This window comes from Podarcis cretensis (assembly GCF_951804945.1).
Source record: "Podarcis cretensis genome assembly, chromosome: 16".
NCBI classification, from domain to species: Eukaryota; Metazoa; Chordata; class Lepidosauria; order Squamata; family Lacertidae; genus Podarcis; species Podarcis cretensis.
In genome coordinates, this window is record NC_137186.1 from 27,707,479 (window position 1) to 27,719,958 (window position 12,480).

The 12,480-nt window shown below is 45.0% G+C and overlaps 1 protein-coding gene across 1 annotated transcript in view; it reads right to left on the bottom strand.

Annotated features, from left to right (window-relative positions):
- Positions 1 to 5,783: 5,783 nt before the first annotated feature.
- SPPL3 (signal peptide peptidase like 3) overlaps positions 5,784 to 12,480 on the bottom strand; it is a 37,394-nt gene continuing 30,697 nt past the window's right edge. The window contains exons 8-11 of the mRNA XM_079956978.1: positions 11,726 to 11,889; positions 11,280 to 11,479; positions 10,080 to 10,189; positions 5,784 to 7,691 (exon numbers count right to left, since the gene is read on the bottom strand). Coding sequence (XP_079813104.1) covers positions 7,620 to 7,691; positions 10,080 to 10,189; positions 11,280 to 11,479; positions 11,726 to 11,889 — 546 coding nt within the window. The 3' untranslated portion in view covers positions 5,784 to 7,619. The remainder of the gene's footprint in view (positions 7,692 to 10,079; positions 10,190 to 11,279; positions 11,480 to 11,725; positions 11,890 to 12,480) is intronic.

Below are 12,480 nucleotides of genomic sequence, written 5' to 3' on the forward strand. Positions count from 1 at the left end.
GTTCTGGACTTGGTGGCCTTTTGGTCTGAAGCAGCAGAACAAGCTCTTAGTGGGAACATAATACTCTCAGCACCACTTGCAGTAAGAAGCCAGGGTAGAAGTGGCTATCCCTGTTCTGTATGCAAATCCTACTTCCTCCACACCAGAAACACTCCTTTGGGGACACTCACGCCCCACAATAACCTAGAAAGGCCATAAACATGTTTAATTTGATGCCTGAGAAAAATCCCAAAGCTGCTTTCTTGTTTACTTGGGGAATTAGTCTGCATGGCCTCATCTAAAGTATGAATGAAAGATATGGCTTCCGGCAGAGTGCATTGTGCTCACAAGGCAACTTGGGCTCCCAGTTTTAATTAAAAAAACAAACAAACCAAACTTAACCCAACAAGTTTTTCTTAATTTAAAGAGGGCAATAGCAACCAGCCTAACTTATTCAGCATTTTATCAAGCTTGCCAGATCTGCAGTTCGGTTTGTGGTAAGTGAAGGTCAGTGAAAATTCCACCTAAACATTAGGAAGAACTTCCTGACAGTGAGAGCTGTTTGACAGTGGAATTTGCTGCCAAGGAGTGTGGTGGAGTCTCCTTCTTTGGAGGTCTTTAAGCAGAGGCTTGACAACCATATGTCAGGAGTGCTCTGATGGTGTTTCCTGCTTGGCAGGGGGTTGGACTCGATGGCCCTTGGGGTCTCTTCCAACTCTATGAATTCCCTTACCTCTTTCCTGGGAACTATGCAGCAAGCAACCTGTCCATTTACTATTTTTCATACCACCCTTTATCTAAACACAAGTAAAAGCACAAATAAATAGAACAAAAACAACACACACACACACACACACACACCAAACACATTTAAAAGGCTGTAGAATGTTAATCATCCAAAGACCTGGTTGAAGAACATTTTCACAAGGCACCTAAAGATATATAATGAAGGTGCAAGGCAAATCTCTTTAGGGAGAGCATTTCACAAACGGGGAGCCACTGCAGAAAAGGCCCACTCTCGTGTTGCCAACCTCCAGACCTCATTGGAGGCACACAAAGAAGGACTTCAGAGGAAGAATGCAGGGCTGGGATCGGTTCATATGAAAAGAGGCAGTCTGAGGTATGGCGGTCCTGAGCAATTTACAGCTACTGCTTTGCTAATATCTTCTTCTTTGGCGATCACTCGTAACAGAGTAAGATTGTCTTCCATAAACACGGTTTTAACAATGAGTCCGTAAGTGACTGTGGAGGCCAATTCTGGATCCACACGTCCTTCCACAGTGGGGACATTGGTTTCCGGGTGAGAGTTGACCACGGTGTGGATTTGCCAAGCGTGCCTTCCTCTTAGCACGTTTCTCCCTTGCGTCCCGAGTTCGAGTGTCTTCAAAGCCCATGACACCTTTGGTAAAGGCTGTTCTCCAACTGGAGCGCTCGCAGGCCAGTGTTTCCCAGTTGTCAGTGTTTATACTACATTTTTTTAGATTTGCCTTGAGACAGTCTTTAAACCTCTTTTGTTGACCACCAGCATTACGCTTTCCATTTTTAAGTTCGGAATAGAGTAGTTGCTTTGGAAGACGATCATCAGGCATCCGCACAACATAACCAGTCCAACAAAGTTGATGTTGAAAAATCATTGCTTTGACACTCATGATCTTTGCTTCTTCCAGTACACTGATATTAGTTCGCCTGTCTTCCCAAGTGATGTGTAATTTTTTTTCAGAGACACCATTGATGAAATCTTTCGAGGAGTTGGAGATGGCGTTTATAAGTAGTCCATGTTTCACAAGCATATAGTAAGGTTGGTAGTACAATAGCTTTGTAAACAAGTATTTTGCAAATATAACCCATGTGGGGCACGTCAAGTGATTTCTGACAGTTTTTGCTCCTCAAAAACTGTTGGGAGACATTTCTCCCCCAAATAGTTTACCGCCAACTCTCAGTGCTCTTCAGTTGCACAGTTTTACTTTCAAACACCAGCCTCTGCAAGCTCCAAGTCCATAGGGATAATCATGACAGAATCGGGATTCAAGATTACCTTAACTGAAGCCCTTGGGAAAACTGGACCCAAACAAACAAGATGAATTTAAATGTGGACAAGGCTCTACACCTAGGCAGGAATAACCGGCTGCACAAATATTAGATGGGGGACACTTGGCTTGCCATTATTACATGTGAAAAGGATCTAGGGGTTCTTAGTAGACCACAAGCTTAACATGAGTCAACAGTGTGATGCAGCAGCAAATAAAGCTAATTCTATTCTGCACTATTCTATGGTTTTGACCTATAAAGCATTATACAGCTCAAGACCTCAAGACCTCAAGGACCACCTCTCCCCATATGAACTGATCCAGACTGCAACCATCATCTGAAGCCCTTCTTCATGTTTCCTCCCCCCCTACTGGAGGTTTGAAGGGTTGAAAGACAGGAATAGGCCTTTTTTTTGCGGTAGCTTATTTTGGGGAATGCTCTCCCCGAGGAGGCTCGCCTGGTGCCTTCATTACATATCATTAGGCACCAGGCAAAACCTTTCTCTTCACCCAGGTGTTTGGCTGATTAACATTCTACGATCTTTTAAATGTGTCTGTGGGAGGGGTGTTATTATTTTGTTTTGCTTTGCTTTTGTTTTATTAGGTATCTTGCGGTTTTGTTGCGAACCGCCCTGTAATCTTCAGATGAAGGGCGGCATACAAATTTAATTAATAAATAATGATGAGGATGGACAAGCCTCATCATCAGTTCAAGAATTTAACTTCAAGATGCTGTGCCCCCCAACATGCTGCAGACAAAGAAGGCAAGGAAAAAAATCCAAAGCCATTTTTTGTCCACTGAAGACTGAACACTTCACTGCCCCTTCCAATTCAATACAATGCTGCTGCAGCCACTGTAGAATTCATGGCACTTGCTAGAGGTAGAATCCAATTTGGTGCCACTACTCTCAACTTAACCGTGTAAAGATTTCTTGTTGAGCAATTGAATGTTCCCCCCTCCATGTGAACACCCACTAAATGTTGCCTGTTCCTCCGACCTCCTGGAAGAGTTCTGCGGAAAGCACAAGGGAGGCGACGCAGCAGTTGAATAGGTTTTCAGCAAAATTTCAACAGCACTGTGTGCCCTTAATTCCCCAAGGCGGTGCCAGTGAAGCAAGCAAAGGGCTTCAGGAACTGCACAGGACTGCTGAGTAAAGCCCTAGACTTGTCAACACAATACAATGAGGTTGGACAGGCACTACCCTGGCCAACGCCTCCTGGCCCTATCCCAAATTACACAACAGTGGGATTAACAGCTGCCGCTTCCACAAGAAAACCTGCTTTGTAAAGAGAGCCAGGATACTGGACAAATTGATTACGGTGAAGTTGGCATCGTGATAGCTCATGTGGCAAAATGGCTCCAAAGACTGCTGTGAATCAGGGAGCCTCCTGCTTCAGTTCCACCAGCAATGTGCACACAGCAGAACACTGCCCCCCTAAGCAGGAGGGCACATAACAGGGTGATATTATGGCTGTTCAGGATAGAAAGAGAATACAAAGGAATATACTTGAGCCTTATTTGAAGTATCACTAGTAGTGGAATAAATGAATCCGTCTCTTACAGAACTAGCTTAAACCCAGTTAAACCAGATGATAGTTTTAAGTGATCATAAATGCACAGCAGGTACGTAATGTTGAAGGTTGTGGAACATCAACTATAAAATCACACCTTCCTCCTGCAGTGGAAAGTCAAAGCAGAAAATGCTACCTGTCTTAAGTAAGGGCTGTTATTTAACCCACTATTGTACAGTGTTTCGCCTCCTTATGTGCTGAGAGAGCTGGTTATTACAAAACGTTTTTTAAAAAGAATTCTGAGTAAACAGGGCCTTGAGAGTCAATGCCTCAATTATGTATAATTTCCACACAGTTGGTTTTAGGAAATCTTAGACAACTACAGGCAGCAAATTAATAGGCACTCTGGATGGTGGTGGGGCATTAATTACTGCACCATGACGGAGTCAGATTCCACGGCTATATAATCCAATTTGAAATTGCTGAGTTTTAAAGTAAGATTTACATGGCATGGAGAGCCTTTCCACAAGTTTGTACAACATGTAATCTGGGTTTATAATGAAGGCCACCAACCTTGATGTCTTTGAAAGATTAGACAAATTCATGGAGGAGAGGGCTATCAATGGCAACTAGCCATGACGGCTATGCTCTGCTTCCACAGGTGGAATGCTTCTGAATACCAGTTGCTGGAAACCAGAAGGCAAGAGTGTTTTTGTGCAGAAATCCTGCCTGGAGGTTTCCCACAGACATCCGGTTGGTCACTGTGAGAACAGGATGCTTAGCTAGATGGGTCCCCTTTGGCCTGACGCAGCAGGCTTGTCTTAGGTACTGAAGGCTGCTTCTACTGAAGGTGGCCAGACCTGCTTCCTTCATGTTCTGAAGTGTGATTGCCACATGCAGCTAGTGGAGGAACAGGGCAGGAGGGCCACAGCAAATTACTATCCTCTTGGATGAGCCCCACTGGTGCCTTCGCTACTTGACTCAAAACACAGGCATCTTGCACCAATTCTAAATTCACTAGAAAAGCCCATCCTCACAGGAGCACTGATCGTTTGGTATATACATTTAAGCAACAAACAGTTAATTGATACTGACAACTAGGCTTCTAAGCTGAGGATGAACAATGATATGATGCTGTCTGAAAAAGTTAATGATGACCAGGTGCTTTTCATTTTAAAAATTACAAATATATCCTTCACAACTGCAAGTAACAATTTGTAATTATTAAGGCAGCAATCAATAAAAGTTCCGCCATTTGGAGGGGGTATGTTGGCTGTTTGGCCGCATTAATAAAACATTCACATTCATTTAGAGGGGGCTTCAATGCCCCTTTGTCCTGCCGCCCATCCCACTGCCAGACCTCCAACCTACTATTATCTTTCACATACCCAAATCTGAGAAGAGCTGGCTCACGTCTCACACTTCCAAAGTCTAGGTACTTTGGCTTAGGGGTGTGCAAGTTATGCAAAGCAAGCACATGTTAGAATAAATTAAAAGGAATGTTTAGGATACAGAACTCCCAGCAGAATGTAGGAAATGGGTGCTCTTCACACACAACTGTGATGTTCTGTTCCTTTAATAAAAATCTTACCTCTGCAGGTGACCAAACAGAATGAGTCTTCAGTACTGTGGCATATATGTGGACCTTGCCAGTCCCCACAAATTAAACTTTTGAACACAGCCCTCCTTTTTTGCAAGCCAAGTCTCCTGCTCTGCCGGCTGAACAAACCAACATGAACATTATTTTCAATATTTGCGGCTTTGCAAAATAACTTTACACTGTGATCTGTTCAAATGTGGTTCCTCAGCATGTCTCCTGAAACAATGCATCTTAAAATAATAATAATCATCCTAGTGTCCACAAGGATGGTCAAGAACTGTTCTTGGCAAAAGAACTTTAGGATAAAGCTGGGCTTAGTTAATTCTGTGTGGAGTCGTATGCAAGAATTGTATGCAGCTGTTCCCTAAATCATTTAGGAACGACCCAACCAATCCCAACTTTTCAGCTCATACTACTCCCTTTGACGCGTTAAAAAAAGGCAGCGGTAGATGGGGGTGAAATAGCATTTCATTTAAGCATTTACTTCCAAGATTTTGCTTGTCCTCAGCATGGTATCAGGGCAAATGAAGAGAACTCAGCAGGTCTCAGTCAATGCATGGGTGGAGCAAGGAGAAGACCACCACAGGATCCCACATTTGCTGCCCTGAGCTCCACGATAGAAGAAAGGGTAAGATATAAATGTGGTAAATAAACAAATAAAAATATGTGGTTTCCATAATTATTTATTATCTTCTGGTCCTGTTTCCTCCCTCAAGGCAGCTTCTAATTCATAAAGCATAAGACCAGCCCTGCTGGATCAGGCCAGAAGTGCAGCCAGTATCCTGTTTCCCAAGGTAGTCAAGCCAGATGCTCCTGGAAAGCTCTCACAGGACATGAAGACACAGCCCTCCCCAGAAAGAATTGAGGAAGCAGCAAGAAAAGGGGGGAAGGGGAGAAAACATTCAGTAAAATGATTCCCTAATCTGGTCTAGGAGAAGAAGGGTCTTAAAACCAATACCTAATGCCTGGAATTCCCAGAATCTGGGCTAAGCTAACACCCCCCCCCCCCCAATACAGGGGCAGGTCTTTTAAACCAGTGGGCAGAAAGGAAACTTTCATTTTTGACAGGAAAGATAAAGTTCATCTTAGGAACCTTTGAAACAGTTAAAAATAACATAGCCAGGACAATTTGTTTAGAAAAGTCCACGTTTTAAGAGACTCCCAGGTACAAAGCAGTCATCACAAACTTTGACCAATCACAACAGCAGAGGACAGGATTCTCTCTTTCTCTTTCTCTCTCCCTTTTTTTTTTTAAACGTAAGGGAATGGGGGGAAATACAGCACACTAATCAAACAATGCAAAAAAATAAAATACAAAAAATAGAAAATAGAAAAAATGTATTTACAAGTCATACATTACTATGATCAGAACGCACAGAGACAACAGCTGCTATAATACATGCACAGGGTCAAGAGGGGAGCTACTAAAAACCTGTAATGGATTAAGTTGTAAAAAACAAACCCACAAACAAAAATAGGGGTTCGGCGGGGGGGGAGGGGGTCAAGGGCTTCAGCTTTCTCCCTCCCCTAAGTCTGCTACATTGATTGAAAAATCAAAGAATCCCCTAAAATCCAGGAGCACACTAAGTACAAAATACTACACTGGTTGTTTTTTTTTAACTGAAGCTTCACTCATGGAGGGAAATGGGAAAGACAGCAGCATATTTGCAGATCCATATACAAGAAAGCCCAGAGTAAACTGCTCTACATGCTAAAAATTACAGCAAGCCCCTGTCAGCTACAAAGCATGATCCTAGCAGGTTTTCCCATTGCGTGTGTGTGTGTTTCTGTGTATGCATTTGTGTGTGTATAAAAGTCGTGCCCTTGTTCACTGCAACATGACATCTGGGTGGAAATGTAACTTGTTTACAACAAAGTCTTTATATCGTGTACTGCAAGAAGTCACTCAAATGTCTGTGGATTTAATAAGTCACCTCACACCACAGAACATATTTAATAAATTTGAATGGGGGGGGAGATTATAGCGACAGAAAAACCTCTGTCTCAGTTTTCTCTGAAACCGGAGTCCAACAGAAAACTGGTCCCAAAGTACTTGTAGGGTTTCCCAAGAAACTCCAAGCGCAGTGACCATTTGTCTCCTCTTAGTGTTCACAAGTTCCTCAATGACTCTATGCCGTTTTCACCAGAAAGTGTCTGGCAGTCTGCCTCCTCCTCCTTCTTCTCCCCTGAGGAACACCGGATGGCCTAGCACTAATCCGTAAGGAGGAGGAGGAGGGGAAGGAAGAAGAGGGAGGCGGCTGCCATGGCAAACTGTCTCCAGTTCCAAGAAGGGAGGGGAGAAGCCCCCACTCCCTCGACCACCACCACCAAAACGCCTTTGCTCTTTCCTCCTTTTCCCAGAAAGCAAGTCCATTTGTACAAGTTCCACAAACTGGTAATTCTCTCCTGAGTACCAGCCCAGCCACAGGGACGGACAACCAAGCTGTGAGCCACAAAAAAAAGGACCAGGCAGAAGTTCCGGTCACTTTCCATCCGTTCCATCATACCTCCAGGAAACGTGAGCTGCTGGTCTTGGAGTGGAATGGTTCAGACCACATGCGACGCAGATCTCCCTAAGGAAAGGGACAGAAGAGTGAGCAACTGAGTGTGTATAGTCTCACAGAGTTCAAAGGGGCTGCTCCTGCACCCAGATTATAACAGGCTGCAAAGGCTCCCTTTTGGGGCAAGAGGCTCAGAAAGTGAAGCTGGACGATGACTATTTTGCTCTGTAACGTTTATGCCAGGGGGATCCAACATGGCGCCCTCCAGATGTTTGGGGCTCAACTCCCATCAGCCCCAGCCCACAAGGAAGGGCCAGGCCTGCAGTGCTTCCATGGCATCAAGTGCCCTCTGGCAGCTCAGGTTGATACAGCAGAGACTCTCTGGATGCACCAGCTGGAGGTAGGACAGGCAGCGACAGGTAGTGGCATCACCCAACTCAGGGAATGCTCCCCTAGCACCCATCTTGACATCATTTCATTACCAGACAACTGTGAACTTTAATACCTGCTAAGTGGGCCTTTATGCTGACTTTCAGGTATTTATTTTATTGTATTTGTTTACAGGGTTGTTGTTGTTGTTGTTGTACAGGCAACTCCCCACTTATGCAGGGATTACGTTCCAGACCCCCGTGCACATAAGTGAAAGGTAAGTGGGGAACCTTGTCAGGGCGGGGATCTAGGGTGATGTCTTCTTCTTTTACAACAAAAAAGTTCAGAGCTCTACGTAACAAAAAGCAACCTAGACTGTATCTTTGCCTCCAGATCGCAAGAACGGACAGGGAACAGGACTGAGCCCGATACATTACAGCTTCCCGCCCAACAGCTGTTGAGCGGGCTAGCTTGGCAGCAGCAAGGGCTCCTGTGCACTATTTTGGAGCCCACAAGTTTTTTTCTGCCTCTAAAACTTCTTCAGGCTCTGGGGAGGGTCTCCATGCGAGTCACAAGGACTTTCCAGCTCTCTCCCACCATTTCCAGGTTTGAACTGATTTAGATTTATTTATTTCGTGGAGTTGTCCTATATGAGGATGCGCCCAAGTCAAGCATGTGTAAGTGGGGGGGGGGGGGGGGGTGCCTGTATATAGTGGTAGTATGTTGTAGATGCATATATCCTAACAAAAATAACTTCTTCTCTTGCTGCTTTCAGTGGCTGTGCACAACAATTCAAAAGGATGGGCCTTGCAATAGCACAGCAGATGCTGGGGAGGGGGTTAGACAGTGGACCGTCTCGAGGGGCTGGGAGCTGGGGGCACTGTCATACAGTGGTTCCACTCCTTCCTCCTGGGCCGTGTTCAGAAAGTGGTGGTGGAGGATGAGTGTTCAGACCCCTGGGCTTTCCCTTATGGGGTGCCTCAGGGTTCTGTCCTCTCCCCCATGCTTTTCAACATCTACATGCAGCCGCTGGGAGAGATCATCAGGGGGTTTGGGCTGGGTGTTCATCAGTATGTGGATGATACCCAGCTCTACCTCTCTTTTAAGTCAGAACCAGTGAAGGCGGTGAAGGTCCTGTGTGAGTGTCTGGAGGCGGTTGGAGGATGGATGGCGGCTAACAGATTGAGGTTGAATCCTGACAAGACAGAAGTACTGTTTTGGGGGGACAGGAGGCGGGCAGGTGTGGAGGATTCCCTGGTCCTGAATGGGGTAACTGTGCCCCTGAAGGACCAGGTGCGCAGCCTGGAAGTCATTTTGGACTCACAGCTGTCCATGGAGGCACAGGACAAATCTGTGTCCAGGGAAGCTGTTTACCAGCTCCATCTGGTACATAGGCTGAGACCCTATCTGCCTGCGGACTGCCTCGCCAGAGTGGTGCATGCTCTGGTTATCTCGCGCTTGGACTACTGCAATGTGCTCTATGTGGGGCTACTTTTGAAGGTGACCCGGAAACTACAACTACAAGAATGCGGCAGCTAGACTGGGCGCGGCCGCCGAGACCATATAACACCGGTCTTGAAAGACCTACAATGGCTCCCAATATGTTTCCGAGCACAATTCAAAGTGTTGGTGCTGACCTTTAAAGCCCTAAACGGCCTCGGTCCAGTATGTCTGTGGAGCGTCTCTACCCCAAACGTTCTAGCCAGACACTGAGGTCCAGCACCGAGGGCCTTCTGGCGGTTCCCTCACTGCGAGAAGCCAAGTTACAGGGAACCAGGCAGAGGGCCTTCTCGGTAGTGGCGCCCTCCCTGTGGAATGCCCTCCCACCAGATGTCAAAGAGAACAACTACCAGACTTTTGGAAGACATCTGAAGGCGGCCCTGTTTAGGGAGGCTTTTAATGTTTGATGTAGTATTTTAATATTTTTTTGGAAGCCGCCCAGAGTGGCTGGGGAAGCCCAGCCAGATGGGTGGGGTATAAATAATAAATTATTATTATTATTATTATTATTATTATTATTATTATTATTACATCACTGATGTGCCCAAGGAGATTCCCACAGACGTACGTGACTCCCAACACTCCTCTCACCTTTAAATAGGCCATAGTGAGGAGTGGCAATAAGGTGAAGGGTACCAAGTAGAGGAGGGCGGGCTGAGCTGCCCGGTGGATGCGAGAAGCGACCGTTGCAGTTAAGAGGCCTGCAATATAAGAAAAGACAAGATGAAATGAGAGCACCCAGATGGGCGCCTTTCTCTCTTAGATGATGTATTTGCTGTCTTGTTTTCTCTTGAGAGAGAGACACTGTGTATCATGGCAGGATGATTCCACCATGCAAACTGCACCAAGGTCAAGTGAACGGCTTCCTGAACTAAAGTTCTGTTAACAGCTTTTTAATAATAAGCCTCTGCTTTAACTTTCCAGAGCAAATGGCTTCTAATCTCATGGTAGTGAGGAAAAACTTCAAAGCACAGAAATGATCTCTGTGGCAGCCTTGCAAAGAGACAGAAGGCTTGCCCCTGAGCTCTTTTGCTCCTTCCTTTAATTGCCCTCTACACTCCAAAACTAATTTCCTCTTTGCAAATCCCCTAAACACACATGTTTTGTACACATCCTTTGCAAGCAGTCAACACATCAAACATACATGGCTATTCTCGGTATTTTGCTTTCAGAATCTAGAATTAAGATACCCTTTGTTTGTTTTTTATAAACATCAAAATCCTGCTTGTAACAAAGACAACTTCTCAAAATAAAAACAAGTTTGCTTTAATTCCTGTTCCAGAAGCCTATAAATGGAGCTCACGTGTTTACAAAATAATTCCCAAAGAAATTTTAAGTCTTGCAATTTAACCTTTCCAATTCTTTTAACAGTCACCGCCAATGGAAGACTTCTGTCCTCTTGTTTTTCCAATATCAGCCTAATGCCAAGTGACTGAACTCCATTCACTCTTTGGAAAGACAACTTTAGCACACCCCAAAGTGCAACCGTTGCTCTTTCCCTCAATCCCAGAATCTTATCCTTTAGCACACTTTTAAAACTTTCTCTCCTATCACTCTTCAGTTCAGGTTTACAAACAGCAACTTTGTCTATTGGCTTCTGGCAAATAAAACCAATGTGCTCCAAACCAAGGTGTCTGCGTGAGCACCTTCTAACCTTTAGGAAAAGCATTACAGTTCAAAGCATCTTGCACACAATTGCAAGATACATCAAACTTTAAAAGGGGTGCAGGGTGCAGATCCCTCCAGACTGCACTCACCACATCAACTTCTGCACACGTCCCTCCCCCTTACCTACGAAGTATCCAATGAGTGTGCAGTGAAAATAGGAGACTTTCTGCATGCGGCCAGAGATGTTCCCTGGTCCTGGAGCACCACAGGAATCGCTGTTGGCTTGCTTCTTGTAGTTATCATAACGCAGGACAAAGCAGAGAAGGAGGCCAGGCATCACAATGTCTCCAATTCCCAGCATGGAGAAGTGGCTGCCTGTGGAACTGGAAAACAAGGAGCTAGGTTAACTCGGGAGCCAGCTCCCCTCCCCACAGCACAAACCTTTCTTCTCTGACCAACCATCAGCACACAGACCCTCGGGTTAGGGTGCAAGCAAAAAGGAAACCACTTTCCTAATTGTGGCCCCAAAGCTTCTTGGGTTGTTCTTAAAACAGCATATCTACAGTTTCCCAAGAGCAAAATGTAAAGAAGCCTCAGTAAAGGATGTGAGGCAAAAAGGTGACTCCTACCTTGGAAATACAAGTTTGCCAGGCAACGACAAGCGGGGGACATCTCGACCTACATTTGGTCCAAGGTGGAGCTTCCGTGATAAAACATCAAGCGGATTATCAGCTGGTTGTGTGGCCACTTTCACCATAACATTGCTATTGAAGATGTAGGCGGAAAAGAAGACCTGGGGGGGGGGGCAGGGGAAACACAAAAGCTATTTTTGATCACTTCAAAAGCTATGCATCTCTCTCATTATCCAGCCTAGGATCAAGAGAAGTTGTGAGCCAGGAGACCAGTAAGTGAAGCAAGTAGATGAAACGATACAGGATTTGCAGATTTGCCAGTTCCCAGTGACATGGCACTAACCCTTTTGATTAGTCTCAAGAGGGACTGATATACATGATAGAATTATGTTCCTTAAGAGACAGAAGCCCACCTGCATCTATATGGCAGCAAGATGGCAGCAGTGGACACACCCACAAGGACACTCATATTTGCTGGCTCAACAGGGACCTGTTGATACCACCCACACAGGTGAGAAACAACCCCTGCCCTTTGGGGGCACCAACCAATTGTGCCATTTATTTATTTTTAATGTGCTTTTTATTAGTTTTCTTGCTTAATAAACACACACAAGAAATTAACAAAAATGATAAAATAATAACAAAAAACATACGTACATCCATAAATCCATACATTCTTATCTTCCCCAATAGACTTCTGTCTTCCTCAAAGCAGGTCTGTCTTATCTGTGTACTAAACTGCTTCTTTAATC